The sequence below is a fragment of the Protopterus annectens genome, chromosome 2.part1 (assembly GCF_019279795.1).
Source record: "Protopterus annectens isolate FY-2018-M chromosome 2.part1, PAN1.0, whole genome shotgun sequence".
In the NCBI taxonomy this organism is placed as follows: domain Eukaryota; kingdom Metazoa; phylum Chordata; order Ceratodontiformes; family Protopteridae; genus Protopterus; species Protopterus annectens.
In genome coordinates this window covers 1,679,320,203-1,679,340,422 of record NC_056729.1, presented here as the reverse complement: position 1 = coordinate 1,679,340,422, position 20,220 = coordinate 1,679,320,203, and the positions used below count along the sequence as shown (strand labels likewise).

At 42.8% G+C, this 20,220-nt stretch overlaps 1 protein-coding gene across 2 annotated transcripts in view; it reads left to right on the top strand.

The window, feature by feature from the left end:
* The window catches only part of ENO1 (enolase 1), a 100,889-nt gene that overhangs the window by 71,791 nt on the left and 8,878 nt on the right, over positions 1-20,220 (top strand). For both annotated transcript variants that reach the window (XM_044063111.1, XM_044063112.1), the window contains exons 8-10: positions 950-1,147; positions 13,075-13,276; positions 16,556-16,664. In XM_044063111.1, the coding sequence (XP_043919046.1) occupies positions 950-1,147; positions 13,075-13,276; positions 16,556-16,664 (509 nt within the window). The remainder of the gene's footprint in view (positions 1-949; positions 1,148-13,074; positions 13,277-16,555; positions 16,665-20,220) is intronic.

The following is a 20,220-nucleotide window of genomic DNA, read 5'->3' as shown; positions in this document are numbered from 1 at the left end:
ATTAGTGTCCTTTTTCAGACCCTTTTTGGGCAAGGCCATTTCCAAGGTCTCCTTAGCTAGATGGATTACATTATTTCTCATAAGTTGGATTTGATCTCTAGGGTGAGCATCCTTTGGCTCTGCGGTGATCCCTTCATTTATGTACTCACCATAACATTCCATCTGAGTAGTTTTACTTCATTTTCTGCAACTGTCCCTCCCTCCTTCCCACAAACCTGTTCTAGGTTAGTGTTGAGTTGCTATGTGAGGGATTATGGGTAAGGGGAGGAGCTTGGAGCAGATGCTTGACAAATGTTGCCAGTTCTGATCTGATATCCCCACAGGTTGCAGAAAATGAAGTATAACTACTCTGATGGAACGTTATGGAGAGTACATAACTTTTTACAAAATATATATTGAACCCGTGGCAGAGTACTGATCCAAAAATACAAGAGTTCTGCATTTTAATTGGATGTTTAAGTCCTGATAAGTCCCCAGTAATGACTAGACTCTGGCAGCTGACTGGCCAGATCTTTCCACTTCAGCTGGTCCCAAGTTCCCATTTAAATGTAACCCTATGTAGTGCATTGACTGTAGGAAGTTGCTACTTGGCTACTGTCTGAACAATGCTAACCAAATCCAAGCAGTTAAGGTGTTCGCCTCCCATGCACAAGGTACTAGGTTTGGTCCTGACCTCTGGCCAATGCATTGTTGGGAGGGTGGCCTAATGGTTAAGGTGCTCAAACACGAGGTGCTTGGTTTGAGTCTCGCAAGGGATAATTGGCTAGGCTTAAAATGGCTTTCAAGGGCAGTTAGCTTAGTACTAATCAATGAACCTGAATCTGCAGTATAGATCTGTCATAAGGGAGTCTTGAATTGTGGTCACTCTCCCTCCTAATTTAGCATGCAAAATCCTGTCCATCTCACTTGGCAGTAGAAGTGAAACTAACAAGTATTCATTGCTTTGCAGCTCTGGACCTGGTGAAGAATGCCATCGATAAAGCTGGATACACTGACCAGATAGTCATTGGAATGGACGTAGCAGCCTCTGAGTTCTACAAGGATGGAAAGTACGATTTGGACTTCAAGTCCCCAGATAATCCAGCAAGATACATTACTGGTAAACAACTTGGTGACATCTACCAGGTATTCATCGAAAAGTACCCAGGTAAAATTCTTAGTGGTACTGTCCTAAATGTCATGCTTTGTATCTTGAAGCATCATATTGGTAATGTATGCTGTTGCTCCTACAGAATTTGCTAGTAAATACAAACACCCGCACCCATTTTGTAACATGCATTTCATTATTTGCGTAATGCATTTCTAGGTCGGGGGGGGGGGGTGAGCTTCTTGAATACAGAAGCACCAAGTGTAGCTTGGCAAAGATCAGTTTTGCTGCCTCATTCTGGTCTGCCACTAGTCCTGAATTGACTAATTGACACTTGCAGGACCTTGTGGGTGGTCTCTTGAAATGGTATCTGCACACTTTATCAATACATACACTTTATCAATACATAATTTGGTGGTGTGAAACTGCTACATTGGCACGCTGTTATGCTCTGCCTAACTTTACAAGAATACAGATGCATCAATTACTGCCTTCTTACCATTGACTCTGTTTCACTTATTTTGAACATGGGTGCATACAAATGCTGAGTACACTTGGACAAACGTGTACAGATCTGTCCACGAGGTCTGTGTAGTCTACTTTTATATGTCCATTTATACTTGCACTAACTTGTAATTCTGCTGTGGTTTCGTCAAACTTGGTTTGCCACTCAGACTGGCACTAGGACAGTTTTTAGTAAGATGTGACATCTAGAAAATTCTCATTCTCTAGTGTTAAGCTGGAGTATAATTTTGTTCATAGTTGATGCAGTATCTTAGAAGGAATAGGTTTTCTTTTAGCTATTCATATGGTTTTGGTATCTGATTTTGTTACCAAGTGGTGGCTGATTAATTTGATCCAAAAGGCAGTTTTTTAGGGAGTACAGACTGGTAGGATTTGTCTTGTACCAGTTTCCTACCTGCAATTCTCAGACTATGCTGTTGCATGTCTCCAAATGTGGTATCGAGATTTGTGTAAATTCTGAACTCCAGCTGTTGCCTACATGATCATCGTGTTACACTGCTGCATTACACTTGGGTTATCCTGCCGTCAGGCGGTCCCGCAGTTGGCCAGAGTTCCAAAGTCTTGGTCTGGCGTCTGTTGCTGTCTTCCGTGACATCAGTGCGCCAGGGGTATAGAAGATGCATCCAACACAATTTTCTTCAGTCTGTCTTGCCATGCGGTGCCAGAAGCAGTTCGCAAGTGCCTGTTCGACTCCTGAGATTTTCTAAATCTAATTTCAGATCCTAGGTCTTCAATAAAGCTAAGTATCCCGTTGGAAATTTTTTTTTTTTTTTTTTTTTTTTTTTTTTTGCCTCAGACCGATGTCAGAAAAAGTTAATTGTATTTTATTTCTTGTGGGAAGCAAATACCTCCTAAGGACTTCCACTCTTACTATATTCCATGCCTAGGCCCTGATCGACTTCACTAGTCTGTTTTGTGCTAGATTTAACAAACGCCCTCAAAAGACATTTTGATTTTGCTTTGCACTACTTTGGCCGAAGGTTCAATTATACTATGCCATCAGATCAACTGACCGCAATTCCAAAAACGCAAAGACAAGGATAAAGACAGGCATCCAAGGTCCAAAACAGACCAAACCTCTTAGGCCAGTCGCTGGTTCTCAGTGAGGTGCTTTCGCAGCCCCTGACACCCGCTGCCTCACACGTGGAGACAACTAGGCCTCTGGAAACTAGGTATTGGGCCTACGGAAACTAATCCCTCAGATGGTTCCAGAGCCGCTGAGCAGGCATCTGCTTCTGAGGGTGTTTTCAGACCTTCACAACTTGCCATTAAAGCAACAGCCAAGACAAAAGTACCATTAAAGACAAAGAAGCAAGTACAGCATTCTCCTGGACAGTCCTCCATGCCTAAGAAAACAGATGCTTAAAATGGCTGAAGACCTCATTATTCTAATCAGGGGTTCCCATCCCCCTCCTGAGAAAAGGCCTAGGCAGGATACAGTCTGATTCCTCTGATCAGGTTTCCATTTCCTCTGCTTCCTCTTCAGACCAGGGATAATCTCTACCCCCCCTATGAGGACTCTGATGCTGAAGAATCTATCCCTTCAGCCTCTCCTGAGGATTATTCTTGGGAAACTTTACATACCATGAGGGAGCATTTCCATTGGGAAGTCAGGATTATTCAGAATCCAAGAAAAGGCTCCGATTTCCTTTTATTGCCTCAGCACAGGCCCCTGGCTATTCCGCTTGTGGTAGATATATTGTGGATGATGTGTTCTCTGAATCCAGCTTATCTCCTGATTTCTTTGCCCCCTGCACCAGCCAAGCCAGATGGGTATTAGTCCCTGACTCTCAAGTTTCTTTATAAAAACCCTTCTGCTGAACTATTTCCCAGGGTCCAAAAGGGGTTAAGGCTTCCATTGCAAAAAATCCAGTACCCTCTGACAGATTCCAGAGTTTTGGATATATCTGGGAAGAAAGTTTACACTTCTGCAACTTTAGCAGTAAGGGCTTTAAATTGCCAATTTCACATGCTTAAGTACAAACAATATTTAATGGCTCAGTTAAAACAGAAAATGCTTTCAAGCTCCTGACTAAAGAAATGCAGGATTTATTGCATGCAGTTGAACAGGTGGGAAAACATGCTCTGCAATGTGGTCTTGTAGAGCCGCAGTTACAGGTTCTGTGATTAGAAGACGTGCTTGGTTAAAGAACAGAGTTTACCTGATCATGTTGAGGCAAGAAATTCTGCAGGCCCTGGGATTCATGGCATCCTGCATACTACTAAAATCATATGCCAGACTGCATATGAGGAAATTACAATGGTACCTAAAGTTTGGACTCACTAAACTGAGTTTAATACCAGTGATTCCCTGCCTACAACAGGAGTTTCGATGGTGGGCACAGGCATGTCACCTAAAAAAGGGTCAGCCTTTTACCCTACCCACAGCCAGGCAGACTAACAGATGCTTCGGATTACACCTGGGGAGCACACGTGGCAGGAAAATGCATTCAGGGCAAGTGGACCACAGACCAGATGCATCTTCACATCAAATCAAAAAAGATGTTGGCTGTTAAAAATGCCCTGACAGCTTTCAAGGACCTTCTGCATCCAGGTCAATTATTAAAGACAGAACACCACAATAATGTGGTACATAAGCAAGGGGGCACTCATTCTTATCCCATATGCAGGCAAGCGGGCACTCATTCTTATCCCCTATGCAGGCAAGCATTACCACTTGCCTCTTTACTCTACTCTAAATCCAGAGCAGGATTTGCCACTGCAGTTCTGCAGGGCCTCATAGTCAATCCTAACTCTTTATAGACCAGCCACCCAACCTTAGCTTTGGGATTCTACCCAAGTGTAATGACTGCAGCAGTGTAACAGTTTTGTACCTACCATAAATGTAGAAGTTGGTGTTCACACTGCTGCAGTCCCCTCCATCCCCTCTGAACTAGCTGGACCTTTCCATCCTATACAACCTTTGTGGTGCATTTGCTTGTAACTGAAGGTATTTTTATTTATGTATTGCCTACCTACTTGGGGCACCTGACATTTGGGGCAAGAAACTGAAGAAAATGGCGTTGGATGCATCTTGTATACCCCTGGCGCACTGACGTCTGGGAAGAAGCAACAGCAACCAGCACCGGACCAAGACTTTGGAACTCTGACTGCGGGGACCGCCTGACGGCCGGATAACCCAAGTGTAATGACTGCAGCAGTGTGAACACTCTAACATCTACATCTATGGTAGGTACAAAACTGTACTTTCACGAACATTTTGGCCCCTGAAAATGAATCCCTTGTGCATCTGTTCAGCTGTACTACGTGTAACACCTTCATTTGCACCCTTAAAACGCTAGTTGCATGTGCAGTAATTCTGACTAGAAGCCTTGCATGTAGAGTGAATCTCCTTTGGATACCAGTACTAGTGGCCACCAAATTGGACAAGTTATTTGGTATAGGAATGATGGTGGCTCGGAGAGACTAGGGTACAGTCCTTCGGGTGTCAGCAACCTCGTGACTTGTAGGGTTGTCAGCATGTAATGTTTGTAGTGTGGTGGGTGACATTTTGTCTAACCCCATGTACATTGCCTTGGTGCACTGCTTGCTGTCGTGTAGTTTCTGTAGTCCTTTATGCCTTCATAAGTTCATAGGTTGATAGCCTAGTGCCAACCGGCTATCTGCCCTAGGGCATTTATAAGCCTAGCAAGTGTGTTTGGCTTTCGCCACCCTTTTAGATTAGTTGACTGTGCCTCTGTCTAGTAGGGACACAGAGATCCCAGGGGATCTCCTATCAACTCTTCAAGATTTCTCTTAGTGTCATTGAGGGGCTGTGCCTAACATGGATTGGGATTTTGTTCCAGAGAGGGGAGTCTCTGGGATATGACTGTCCCTCTGGCATGTTATTGTTGTGCTGAGGTTTAAGTCCTTGGAGTGTGTAGCTCTAAGGGATTTGGATTTCCTGAGGTAGAGCATGTTCATTAATTCTGGGTCTGACATGGCTTTATACGTTGGGCACAGATCGCCTGAGTAGAGCTGGAGTTTCTTTAGCCTAACTGCGTAGGGTATCTGAGTCCCTTGATCCCCTTGGTGAGGTACTTTTTGGGGTCTTTCCAGTTGCTGCAGGTGTCTGGTAAGGTACATCCCAAATGGGGCATTGTATTCAATTATGGGCCTGATGAGTAGAGGGGGTACAATGACCTCTCTTGATCTAGATGTGAACCCTTTCATGATAAGGTGGGCTATTTAGAAGGTCTTTCTAACCACTTTGGCAACGTGATTGTCAAAGGAGAGATTGATATCTATGCCAGAGCACTTCAGGGACAGCTGATCAAATATTTAGGACCAATTTTGTTGTAATCTGATATTTGGAAGGCTCAAGTGCTTAATGTAGTGCAACTTGTTTTTAGTTTTTTTTTTTTTTTTTTTTTTTTTTATGGAGCAATAGAAACATTTTGGTTAAATGTGCGTTCTAGTACTATAACTAGGTAAAATATTAGGCTAGCTACTGTAAGTCTTGATGTGCTTTGCAGGAGTATTGGTCTTGGGGTATAAACTTTGCCATGAGTGCTCTAGCATTTACAAGCTACTCCTATAATACATAGGTGCCAGATAGAGATTAAATTTGATTCCCTATCCATAGGTGCCAGAGCAAATTTGATTCCCCATCCACTTATCCAAGTTGAGCCCTGAGTGTTAAACTGCTCAACATGGATGGGACCCTTGTTCCAGAGAAGGTGATGTCTCGGACTCTTACTGACCCCCCCCCAGCATGTCTTATGTTGCAGGCAAGGTCAGGATTTTCCACTGTTTTGTGGATGTGCAATGGGTCCATTATGACTGGATCACTACTAAAAACTCCTGTCCACCACGGCAGTAAAACTTAATAGTAAAATCAAAACTTTAATGAAAAGAATATAACATAAAATAAGCAGTCCCTCAGGCTTCCGATGAGCACTTTTTGGCAAATAAGCCTTCCTCAGATCGTAGGAAAGTTTGTTTTGATTTTACTATAAGTTTTACTACCGTGGTGGACATCAGGAGTTAGTAGTGTTTGCCTTCTTTCTCATTGGTGTCCTTTTTACCCATTATGACTGGATCAGGGGGCAACTTTGTAGGACACCTCTTGGCCTATAAAAGTACAAGGTTTTGAGGTGGTCCACATTGGATTTCATGTTCTCTTTCTCAGAGGGACCTCTGGGCAGTCTAGTACTAGATATTTGATTAGAACTAGCTACAGTCCCTGATCAGTGTTTGCCATAATTGTAAAGTACTTGCTGCAACCTGGAAGGTTTTGCTGAAGATTCACATTTATGAAGCTGCAGAATGGTACTATACTTGCAAGAGTTACTTTGTGCATTCTCCAAGAGCAAGTGTAAGGCAAACTGCTTCTGAAGCAGTCAGCTTTTGTAGTTTTCTGTTTGTCTATCTTAATGTGAATGATCTGATTGAACAATCACGTCACGGGAGTGTATCTCCCATTAGTGTGTCTGCTTAATAGAAAGCAAGTGTAACCACACAAGCTGTGCCAAGAAACAATATGCCACTTCTGAGGTGAAAATGTACGCAAGAGATTCACGTCTGTAGTAAAGTAAATTTTAGTGTTTTGGTTCTTTGGGATGAGGGTTTTGGAATTAAGTTTTACTTAATTCTTGCACTAACCTATGGGGACAGTTCCACAGTGAAAGTTTTCAAAATTGAGTCTCTTGTGCAAGTATTTTCCTCCGGAAAACTGCAAGCCAATTTTAAAGCCTGTATAACTTGACATGCACAATTTTAACAATTTCAAACCTGGTGTAAAATTGGGTTTGCTGTTTCCCTTCATTGCTGACTTGCATTTAAAAAAAGTCATTGGCAGAATAATTACTGGACTATATATTACTGCCCATCCCTAAGGTAAAAACTGGTCTATTTGTTCCTTCAGACTGTGCAATGACTGCTTGGACTGGCTCATTTTAAGGTATCCTCTATCTTGGCATTTTATCTCGTAGAATCGCTTTGGACAGAGGGGACTTAAAAGGAAGTGTGTGTGCTTCAGGAGCTGTAGCTAAAATCTCATTTCTCAAACAAGTTTTACTGTATCTTTTGGATATCCAATGCAACATTTGTATTGCTTTTGTGTACTGTCTGTGATCATGTCTACATTACTCATTATTTTGTCTGACTGCCTTTTTTTTAATATAAAAGCAGTTTTTAATCCTATGCATACCTAAGTGGTGATTGTGTTGTAATCACTGCAGTAGTGGTGATTAGAGGCCAAGCTCTCTGGAAAGAGTGAGTTGATTTGGTGCATTTTGATGGGATAACTGCTAATATGGGATGACTAGTAATTTATTGACCTTTACTGGGAATGTCCACTGGGCAATGCTAGCCCATCAGTGGAGGCCCAGGGAAAAAAGCTCCACAAGAACAGGTAGAATGACTACCTTATTCGCAATAAAAAGTCAGACAGAAGTAGAACTTGCCAATATACAAAGACTCAAATTGTACAAAAAAGTACTTGAAGGCTTCAACTTTAGAATTTGTTAGTTATTATATAGTATAAAGTGACAATGTACTTTCATTTTGTTACTTTCAATCTGCCACTATAATATAAACAAAGTTGCACCAAACTAACAAATTTCCTAATCCATTTACATAGAATAGTGATCAGAGAAGGCTACATAAACCTAGGGGTACAAGTTACATTAGCAAAATAAGGTGAATTTGATCACAGATTCTAACTTTTGTAGGTTAGAATTTAGGTAACTGAAGGAGTTGAGCAGTTGCATATCCATGAAAAGGTGGCTGCTGGAAGGTTCAAGATTTTAGATGGTCCACTAGTATTGGCCTGCAGGGAGTTTTGGCTGTTGTATTTGGAGCAGAAATCTGTCCTCAGAGTGAAGAGGATGGGCAGGATTATACAAGGAGAGAATGGAGCTGAGTTGGGACAGCCCTAGGCTTTATAGCTTAGTTTTAGTGGAAAGCTGGAGAAGGGAGTGGGGGAGCTAAAGCAGTTTCTGTTGCTTAAGGCAGTACAGTGGTGTAGCAATTTTTATTTGTGGCAAATTTAGCAGTTTTGTTATAGCAAGTGTCTATGTGGCAAAGAAGGAAGACTGCAAATTGGTTAAGGGGGCACCATAAGTTAAGAGTAAGATTCTGAGTGCTTGTTTGAAAGGGACAGAAATTTTGTCTAGCCACCCTAGTGTTTTGTGGGTCTTGCTGATATTTTGGATGTGGTGAAATAATTCTAGCAGTTTAGTGTCTAGCTAAATTTGAGTGGTTTTGTGGGAGAACTTCAAGGTCAGCTTTATTGATGGGCAAGTTTCTTTTGGGAGTGAAGATTAGAAGTTTTTTTGGGATTGAGGGAGGTGATTTTTGTGCAGCCAGAATTCTATTGAAAAAGCGTGGGTAAGTTTTGTTTTTAGTGCTAACATTCTTAGCTGTGCAGACTGTAGTGGAGTAGTTTGCATACTGGATTAGGGAGCCCTGTGAAATAACCTGTTGCAGATTACTGATAAATGTTAGAGGGTCAACAATAGAACCTTGAAGCACCCCTGTAGGATTATGAATGAAGGGGAAGATGGAGTTTTGCCATTTGCAGCATGCTCTTAGAGAAGTAGCTGTTGAACCAGTTAAGGGAAAGCTGAGAGGCCTATACTAGAGAGCTGAGAAAGGATGTTGGAGTTGGACATGGTGTCAGATGCTTTTGACTGGTCTAGAAAAAGGGCTGGATACAGTATTTCCTGTCTCTAGCTTTGACCGTATCCAAGAAGGAAATGAGACCAGTGGAGGTACTCTCCTGGCCGGAACCCATGCTGTGTGGGGGAGAGAATGTGTTGAAGGAAATCTTCTGAATACATTTTCCAAAGATTTTGGAGATGGGGCTAGCAAAGGGACAGAAGTTGGGAGATGGCAGAGGGGGGCCACCTTTATGGAGGGAATGTAGCTTTTTTGCCATATAGTAGAGACATGGATTCCTGGATAGATCTGTTAACGAGTGCTTATGGGATATGCCACAGTCTGCAGTTAAGAAATTTTGCAGGAATGTTAGCAGAATGTGTGCAGGGCTTTTATAGTTCATAGTTTATTACTAAGCTAACTGCCCTTGTGAGCCATTTCAAGCTTAGCCAATTATCCCTCGTGAGACTCAAACCTTACACCTTGTGTTTGTAAGGCAAACACCTTAGCCATTAAGCTACCTTCCCACCCCAATTTGTAGAAGCAGTTTTTTGACATAGCGGAGAGGTGGATAGGTAGTTGGAGAGGTGGATGGGTAGTTGTATAGGTGCTGCTTGGTTGGAGATCTTGAGTAGAACAAGGAGTTTGGGATATTTTAAGGTGGACTATGAGAGGAAGTGGTAGTGGAGTTGAGGAGAGGACAGGAGAAGGTCAGAAGGTTATATTGTCAGTGGGATGAAAGTACGAGTTGGATACTAGTAATTTGTTCAAGAGGTTTGTCAGGGTGTGGGCAAGGATTGGGTTTTGTGCCGGAGGACAAGAGGTTGTTAGTGGAAGTCCAGAATCATTTTTGGTTACCATTTCTATAATTTTGTTAGTTCCAAAAGTAGTATTGCTAGTCTTTAGCATTGAGTTTTTTTGACTTGGTTACAGAGGTTTTTATATTGAAGTATGGATGTATTTTTTGATTTAAGCCATGCTTTTTGTCCCTGTTCATGATTTCTTTGGTAGTTTTGGATAGCCATGGGGTATTGTGTGTTTTAGTTTTGGCTCTTGAAGGAGCTAGTCTGTCTAGTAATTCTAGGAAAGAATTGAATGTGCTGCATCGTCCAGAGGGAGTTTTAAGGATGTTCCAGTTTGCTATTTAAGGTGCTGTTGAAAGTACTAGGGTTGAAATTTAGGTGTTTCATAGTTTTAATATGTTTTGGGAAGGCTGAGCATGCCCTGATTGTGAAAGAGGGGAGGTGATTGATCACTAGAAGTGCCAGAGGAAGTGAATTTGGATGGATTTGAAACTAGAATCCAAGGATTGATCCTACCTTGCTTTTGTTGTACCTAGTAGCATTAAGTCGAAGTGGAAAAGCTTTATACTGGCAGAAGACTGGTTAGAGGAGACAGAAGACCAATCAATGTATCTGAGGGCAATAGCTTAATTATGTTGTGGGAAAGCAGAGATTAATCTTCCACTGTTGGGAATGTTACCTGGTGGAATGTATAGCAAAGGAGTGGTTAATTTCAAGAAAGATTAGAATTTCGGCATTTTGGAATTTAGGGGTGTGATCACTATATGGGTCAATATTGAGGGAATCTAGGTAGATGAGGGCTACGCTACCCCCTCTCTTTGGGGAGGGGGAGATTTATTTTCTGGACTGTGGGCTTTAACCATGTTTCTGTAGCAGCTAAAAGGGTAAGCATTGCAGATGCTTTGGAAATTGGGAGTGGCAAGATCTAGAAATGTTAGGAGGGTAAAGGGGATGAGTACAGTAAAGCTAAAGCTCTTTAATGGGGTATTGGAGAGAAGGGGAAAGTAACTGGATATATGTGAAGAGGCAATGGGTGTGAAGGGGGTGGGGCTGTGGTTGAAGGGGAGTGGCTGGACAAGTATAAATGTAATGGGGTGGTGGGTGGGAATGGGGTAGCGGAGCAGTGAGCCTGAGCAGTAGTGAGGGTGAATGGAGCAGGTTGGGTCAAGAGAACCTAAAGCCAAAAACTCCAATGAGTCTAAGCAGAAAGTCTACACTATAAGCACCAGGTGTAGTAAATGTATGGTCTGCTTTTAGTTGGCAAAGTCTACGTTCAAAGTAGCCCATTAATTACAGAACGGACAAGCAGCTTTGCATTACAAGCCTTGAGAAAGTGAAGGACAACTTAAACAAAATGAGCAATTATGCTAGAGCCAAAATAACCAACATTACAGGAATGTTTTAAGTTTTTTTTAGGGAAGGAAACTTATCTAGCCAGAGTATCTGGTCACCAACAAGAGATGGAACCTATATATTCACTGGAGGATGAAATTGGGGGGACTAGGTCGTGGCCTGTGTGCAAACTAGAAAATAGCAGTGAACAGCACTATTACAAAAGGGAAGCAAGCCTACACTACATTAAATGATATGCTTGACCCATAGAAAATGGAATGCAGGAGGAAAGTTTCTGTGCTGACCATGGTTGCTAGAGTGCTGGAAATATGTTCAGAAACAGGACTGCTTTCATCTGCTGTTAAAGTAGAAAAGGCAAGCAGGAAGAGGGAAAGAAAAGGTTAGATATTCCCCTTACTCAGTGCAATGCAATACATTAAATCTACAGTTAGCAATGTACTGGAAAAACACACCCTTAAAACCATAACACATAAATCTACAGACTGGCTTCAGTAGTTTATCCTGTAGCTGTACAGTGGTCACCATTACGGCATTTCAGGTTAGGAGACTCTTGTCAATATCACCAGCCAATAAATAGTCGTAGTATGTGATGGAGGCAAAGTGACATGATCCAAAAATGTTATTACCTGCACTGTAACTTGGTCCTGTGTAATAGTGACTTGTATGTGTGATTGCCTCACATGAGAAGGTTCTGGGCACATTTGGTTTTGTGACCCAGTTAGGCGTATGGCTATTTGGAGCCGGCACCTGTAGTAGGCTTAAGACAAGATACCATTCTGTACGTCTAGACAGTGTTGGACCAATTGGTCCCATTCTTCATCTTCACTGTGCACACCTTCCCTTTCCAAGGTCTGAACCTGACTTTGTACGATACCTATGCTGCCCTGATGGACCCCCCCCCCCACACACAAGTTAAAAGTAATGTGTTTGCACTGTTAAGACTTGGAGCTGCTAAAAGGTTATTTGGAGCTGCTAAAAGGTTATCTGAAAAGTATCGAATGTAGCTTTACTGTTTTTGCTGCCAACTGTCTGCAGCTTTCCTGACCTGTAGTGCCAACTTCTGTATAATGTTTGTAACTTTATTCTTAAATATTTTGGTTTAAACTTCAAATGTTACCTGGGGAGATGATCATACCACCAAGATGGCAAGAGGTCACACATGGTAGTGTTTGGATCACTCAACACTGATATAACTGGTCTCTGCTTTTCCTCTGCAGTTAAGTTGGTTTACATATGCTTTCTCATTCCTTCCACTTTGTTAGAGCCGCTTTGGGACAGACTGCCAATCAGAAAATTCCAGTTTCACAAATTCAGTGACTGGCTAATACAGCTCTTGGGTTTCTATTTGTGGAGTGGAGAGTTGTGTAGATGTCTTCACTAACCTCCATGCCTCTGGCTAGATAGTCTGTTAGGTAGGGATTAACATTACCGCAAGAGTTGCCCTTCTGTATTGTACTGATTTTGTAACTGCGAGTAGTGTTCCCAGTAATGACTTGGCCAGAGCAAGATCTGTTCCTTTTGAATCTCTGCTCCATTTGGCTGCCCTGTAAAGTGGACAGATGAAGGTAATCCTCTAATGGAGGGAGGGGGGGTCTCTTCTGTTCCCACTGGAGTAGGGAAGATGTCTGATTTTAGTGGAAAATTCACAAGAGTAACCATTTGAACTGTGAACAAGTGATGCAGTGGCATTTTTTTTCCTTCTAGTTGTATCTATTGAGGACCCATTTGATCAGGATGACTGGAGTAACTGGGCCAGCTTCACAGGCAATACAACAATTCAGATTGTTGGTGATGATCTGACTGTAACCAACCCTGAGCGCATTCAGAAGGCAATCGAGAAAAAAGCATGCAACTGTCTTCTACTCAAAGTGAACCAAATTGGTACCGTAACGGAGTCCATAGAAGCGTAAGTTATTGCTTATGTAATGTGGCTAGTAAGTGTTCAAATGGCTGCTGTTAACTTTGCATAATCCTCGCAGGGTGTATAATACATATCCTCTAGTTTGTCTTGTTTTTACTTGTTTTTTTTTTCTGAATTTGGTACAAGTTTCAAGTGGGCTTGCCTAAAAATGTTAATGTGAAAAAATGGTACTCTTGCATCTTAGTTAATAGGTGGACAGCTTTTAGTCTTGGTTATACGCTGGTCACCAGCAAGGCAAACTGTATGTAGAGCACTCTCCCTCTTGTATGGTTCTGGAAGTGTACTGGATCATGACAAGATGACAGTTCTGTACCACTTACCCTTTGCAGACCATGGCACTCTAAACTGCAATTTAAAATGAAGACTGGGTAATCCATTGCAAGTATTCCTGATCCTTGATGCCATGAAGACCTATGCTTTGCCTTGTACCCTAGTCAGCTTCATTACATGATCAGAGCACAGATGTAGCAAATTATATGAAAGTTGCATCCTCTTACAGGTTGCAGCAATCTCCTTGAGTAACCCCAGGGACCCCCCACTTTTGTCTGCAAGCTTACAAGGCAAAGGGATGTTGAAGAAATCCAAAGCACCCAGAGATGACCCATGCAAATCTCTGCACAGACATTACCCCAGCTGAGTCAAACCCAGGGAAGAGCTCCAGAAATTGGCACGTGGAAGATGCACTTCTGTACATGGTTGATTTAGGTGGCACATGTAATGTACTCTGTGCACTCCCTTTCACATTCTCGCCAACTTGGCCTATGCTCTGTCTTCCCTCCAGAAGCCTGTTTTGAACTAGTTTGTGCTACTGGGTAGCTTCTCAATGTTGCTGCCACTAACCTCTCCATTGCCTACAGTTTGTGTAACTTGTCCCAGCTTCATTTACTGAGCTTTGCTTCTCTAATAGTGGGCTGATCTTGTTCATCCTGTACACTTATCTAGATTCCCAATGCATCTGGTTTGGCCTCGGAACAGGCGTTTATTAAATGTGTGACCTAGAAGACTTGTATCTACTATGCTGCCATTTGCTGTATAGCAGTATTCACTTTAACCCTTCCTGTTCTGTGGACATTTAGTTTTTTTGTCCTGTTTTATGTATTGGCCCCTTTGACACCCGGTAATCTGCCTGGTTTCACTCTGACATCTGCCTGCCCTGCTGACAATCCTTGTAGGATTCCTCTCCATGCCCAAAATCATCCTAGTCAAAGACACCACCCCCCACTGCAGTCTTTCTGAACTTGTTCAGGTGCTACTTATCCAAATGGCTTTACCTTTCACCTACAGTGTTGTATAGCTGGATTATTTATCTCTGTCTTTTGAACCCCATCTTGCTAGGTTATATTAGAGGATACTATCTGTCCTGTGGGGGCTGAGGTGAAACTCCATCAGTGCTGTCCCTTTAGCAAACCACTGGCATGAACTGTGCTTGCCCTACTGCCATAAGGTATACCTGGCCTCCCCATTTGTAGGCTTCACCTCTTCCTCCTTCTTGAACTGCCTGTATTTACGGTCTTGCCCAGTGTTGCACTAATGTAGTACAGTAGCATTACCTGGCTCTTTCCACTTTTCTACATGGTGGTACTGTTCGTGAATATAATTGTAGCTTTGCAAGCAAGTTGAGTTTCCATTCTCAAGAAGCTGTTGCTGATGGCTTAACAAGTAGTCCAAAGCCCATATAGCCTGTCTGTCACCAGAGTTGCAACGCTTGGCATTTTGTTTGCTGCCATGTGCAGCACTTCTAAGCATGCCCCTATTTCATCACCTTTGACCATCCCTCTGCCCTGCCACTTTTTCCACTGTAGGTGTTCACAGTATGTTGCATTTAATGAATGACTAGACTGCTCTGGCTGCAGGTGTTAAAATTGACATCAGCCTTTTAACTGTTCCCAAAGTCCATCTTGGAGGATCTCAAGTGGTAACTTCAAAGCTGCGGTTTATGGCCTTGTACATTCTTTAATATAGTGAATTGTCTGGTAAGTGGATGTGATGCTTCCTTTTTGAGGAAAGATCTGGCAGGCCTGTATATAGCACAGCTGCTATGTCTTTTGCCTTGGGTTTCTTATTGTGGTTCAGTCTGCTCTGATAGCTAGTATTTCAGTACCAGCTAGTATTTCAGTACCAACTAAGCTAAAACTTTCACAGCACTATTTTATCGAGATAGAAGTGGGGGGATGAATTTGTCTCAGACTTGCAAATGCATCCCTGCATATAGAGTATTGTAACCTCAGCTGGCTGTCTTCCATAACATTCAATGTATTGGAAGCTGAATAGTTGTTTCAGGGTAACAATACTACATTAGTCTTAGTTCCAGGTATGGTCTTTGGGATAATGCCCAGTTAAATTTCTGGGAAATTAGTGACTTGGTGGCCAGACCTAGTAGTGGTTGCTACTTACTAATAGCATGTGTACATACCAGTCTCCAAGAAAGTGTAAAAGGCTGTAGCCTTGCTAACTGAAGTAATTGACTAATTGGGCTGCAAACCCTTCCAATTCAAAAGGGTGACTGACCTTTTGAAGCCCCTATGAAAATGAGTAGCTGTTACTGCCTTCAGTGATCCCACCAGACTTTAGACTGAGTGTAATGCGCTAAAAGGAGGGTATGGTGGGCCTCTTTCTTAAAATGACCAGAAATTATTTCAACATTGACATGGCATTGGGTAATTGGATAATTTTGTAGAGTTGCTCGCTCACCGAGCGAATGCACTACTCATGCAGTTGCTGAACTTAGCATAGTTACTGGAATAGGAATGGAATAGGAAATTAAAAAAATGGATTGCTTGTAGAATAGTTTCACAGCTGCTTGTAGGTTGTGGCTAGGACTTGCACATATAATGCATTACTAATACTAGGGCATTTGTGTTTGTGTTGGCTGATTTTTGGTAAACTGGCAAGCATACCCCTCAACTGTCAAGATTTGTTTTCCTCACTTTTGCCAGAAAACAAACAATTACGACTAATCGAGGGTTGAAGTCCTACTTAATATCCTTTGGAAAATTCAAGCTAATGCAAAACCTGTTCTATTTTTGTAATAGCACTGTTTAGTGTCCGTTTTTGGGCCTTTGTCCAGATTTCTTGCTTTGAGGTATGTTGGCAAGGTTAAAGGATGTGATACCACATCTTCACAGGAGAGCATCTTGCCTCGTTTGTGTAAGGGGCATGTGAATCCTAAATATGATGGCACTGCTGCATGTAACAATTTATTATTGACTTGTGGAGCAGGGTGTGAAGTATGTAGTTTGCTTATTTTCTTTGTTTTTTTTATAGCTGTCAGCTTGCACAGAAGAATGGCTGGGGTGTGATGGTTAGCCATCGTTCTGGAGAAACTGAAGATACTTTCATTGCTGATCTGGTGGTTGGGCTGTGTGCTGGGCAGGTGAGTGCTAACCAGTAGTTTGTACAATGGTGACAGAAGCCAAAGTGTGCTGCAGGGCTTGTATTAGTGTCTGACGGGCTTAAACCTGTTTGTCTTCTGGCCATTTAATTTCTAGTTCTTGTTCCCCCATCTTCAACAGAAAAGTTGTTCTGCATCTGGTAAAATGTGCAGAGGTTTGCTTTTGTAATTTGAAAATGTAAGACTTATTGCACAGGGCAGGTCTTAGACACACTGGTGCTAGGAAGCTTTTGTGTGGTTACTGTTGACATCTTGAGGCAACATTAGAACTCTTAACCAATACAATATGCTGCTGTTCTGTACCTGGTTATCTCTTGTAGGAGTATTTGCCGTACCGTAAGTGTGTTAAGGGTGCAACGCTGATCCCCATGGGACTTTTTTGGGGTCTAGATGGAAGTTGCGAAAGCAACACTACTACATATGTAAAAAGGAACGTAATGCGAAGTGTTGGTAGTTGTCAAGTCTGGTTTCTGCTTAAAGCAGTTTTTCCATGCAATTAAACAATGAGCCTGAACAATTTTTAATAAGTAGTTCTGGTATGTTGAAACCTACAGGTTGTGTGATTGCTTGTGTAGCCACAAATGTGTAATTTTGTATTCAACCTCAAGCTATTGTCCTGACCATTCACTTGTTTAAATGTGTAGTTAACCATCAGAATGTCTGTATACACTTTAAAAGGGGATGCGTTCTTTTCAAATGTTGCCACTTGTGCTGAATTCCTGTCATTAAGCATGGCTTGCTATGTAGTGGCATTTACATTTTGCTTAAAGGCCATCTTTCTTCTGAATTTGGGGAAGGGCAGTCTTGTGATGCATTCCCAGTTCTGAGGGAAGAGGGAGTGTTCAGTGTGCTTTAAGAATGTAAACCTTGTGGCATGAAGGTGAGATGACGTGTTGTACAGAGGGTCACTTTGAAGGCCCTAGCAAAATAGGGTAAGGATTGAGTTTAAAGGTCATGGAGCCTAACTGGTTTGTTGTGGAATCTAGTAATTTTGCTTACAGTGGTGCAATGGTAGTTAAACCTGCAGATGAGAACATTTTGAATTGAGTGAAGTTGTGGGTGGAGGAGCCCCAATAGCAGGCCCACCTCTAGGGATAAGATGAGAAATTTGGCCATAAGTTCACTTGTAACTCTGTACTGAACATAAGGGTTACGTGTGACCAAATTCATAGGTAGCTATAGACCTGTACAGTTTCAAAAGGGTTTTTGTGGTGTGCATCAGGTGGAGGGTCTCTGAATCTGTGGTGATCTTAATAGTATGGCTTTGTTTACATAAATGGTTGGGGGGGTTAGAATTACCAGCTACTGAGATCCTTTCCTGCAGCAAGTCTAAACTAAGGGAGGTGAAGGGGATTTCTTCTGTAAACATATCCCCGGGATGCTTAGCCTGGGCAGATCAAAAGGTTTCTTTACAAGGAGAGGACTACAGAGGTCAAGGTTTGTCAGCCCAAACTATACTGCAAACATTAAATTTTGCAAGTTCTGGTTGACTGAGGGAGTGAGAAACTGCTGACAGTCTTGGGTCTATGGAAATGCTCCTATAAAGCTACTTTTGTGAATGGGATGGGGAATTGGGATCTTAACTGGAATCTGTGCCAGGGTGATGAGCTTTTTTCTGGTGCTTTCATAGGGTGTGGGAATATTCTGATGGATCTAAAATCACTAGCAAAGGGCTTTGAAGGATTTTAGTGTAGCCCTTTTTCTGTTAATGCTGGGGTGTACTGCTGTTGATGAGGCAGGTGTATGAAGAGGCTTGTGGGCCAAGGGTTTGGTCTTGGGAGTGTAATGAACCAAAGATATTGTTCCCTGGATGGGTATTTAAAAGGATATTTGTCTGTCAAATATGGTTTGTTTATAGGAGATGTGTTGCAGTTTGAGATTCTCAAATGCACAGTGTGCATTTTTCCAGACAAACTAAGCCTTTGCTAATGGGCCAAGATTCCCAGGAGCAGGGCAGATCTCTTGTGCCAGGAACACTAACTGCATCTACAAAACTGCAGTAAGTACTTTCAGCTGCTCCCTTTAAGGGTCACCACAGCGGATAATCTGTTTCCATTTCTTCCTGTCCTCTGCATCCTGCTCTCACACCAACCACCTGCATGTCCTGTCTCTCCACATCCATAAACCTTATCTTAGGCCTTCCTCTCTTCCAGTTACTGGCAGCGTCATCCTTAGCATGTTTTTCCAAATACTCTGCATCCCTCCTTAGCACATGTCCAAACAGACTTAATCTTGCCTCTCTGGCTTTGTCTCTAAACCTTCCAACCTGGGCTGACCCTCTAATATATTTATTCCTAATCTTGTCCACCTTCGTCACACCCAGTACAAATCGTAACATCTTTAACTCTGCCACATCCAACTCTGACTCCTGCCTTTTTGTCAATGCCACTCTCCAACCCTACCCTCTTGTAGACCTTCCCTTTCACTCTTACTGGTACTAGTCTGTCGCAAATCATTCCTGACTCTTCTCTACCCACTCCATCCTGCCTGTACACTCTCCTTCACCTCTTCCTCACTCACCTTTACTCTGAACTGTTGATCCCAAGTATTTAAAACTCCTCCACCTTTGCCACCTCTACTCCCTGCATCCTCACCATTTCTCTGTCCTCCCTCTCATTCACACACCTTCTTAATCCTGCTGGCCTTCATTCCTCATGAGCATATCTCCACCTCTCCAGGGTCTCCTCCACCTGATGTCCTTCATGGATGCATCTGCAGTCATAACAAATGGGTAGTCCTGTCGTCAGGCAGCCCTTCAGTCGGCCGGATTCCAAAGTCTGGGTCTGGCTTCGGCCGATGTCGCACTTCACCCGTCATCTCTGCTGGTCTTCGGGTATAAAAGCATCGGCCGACGCCATTTTCTTCAGTCTTTCTTGCCGCGGGCGCCCGAAGCAGAAGCTGTTCGCAAGTGCCGGTCGGTCAGATCCAGAGATTCCTTCTACCGAATACTACTTCGAAGACTTCTAAAAAGCTAAGTACCCCGTTGGGGACCTTTTCTTGCCTCAGCCGATGTCAGAAAAAGTAAACAATTGTTTAACCTGTGGGGAACAAATACCTCATAAGGATTTCCACTCTTACTGCCTACCTTGTTTAGGCCCAGACCACGACGTTGCTGCCTGTTTAGCTTGTTCTTCCTTCAACCGACGAACACTTAGACGTCGGTCGGAGTTTGCTGAACAGTTTTTCGGTTCAGACTTTGCATACATTATGCCGTCGGAGCAACCGACAACACAAATAATTAAAAAACGCAAAGAAAAGGACAGACACTCGCGGTCCGCGGTTTCGGCCAAAACCACGGATAAGCAAACCGCGAGTGTCTCTGTTTCGGCCGAAACCGAGAAAACCAGTCAACCGTCAGCCGAATCCATAATTTCCACCGAGGCTTCAGCTACTTTAACTGAAACGGCCTCTGACACCTTACCTACTACTGCGGCCTCCACTGATTATCGGACACCATCCCTTTGGATGTTTCCACCCCAGCACGTGGTGCTGCTAGGCCTCCTAAAGCCATGTCTATCAAGGCCTTTGCCAGGGCCAA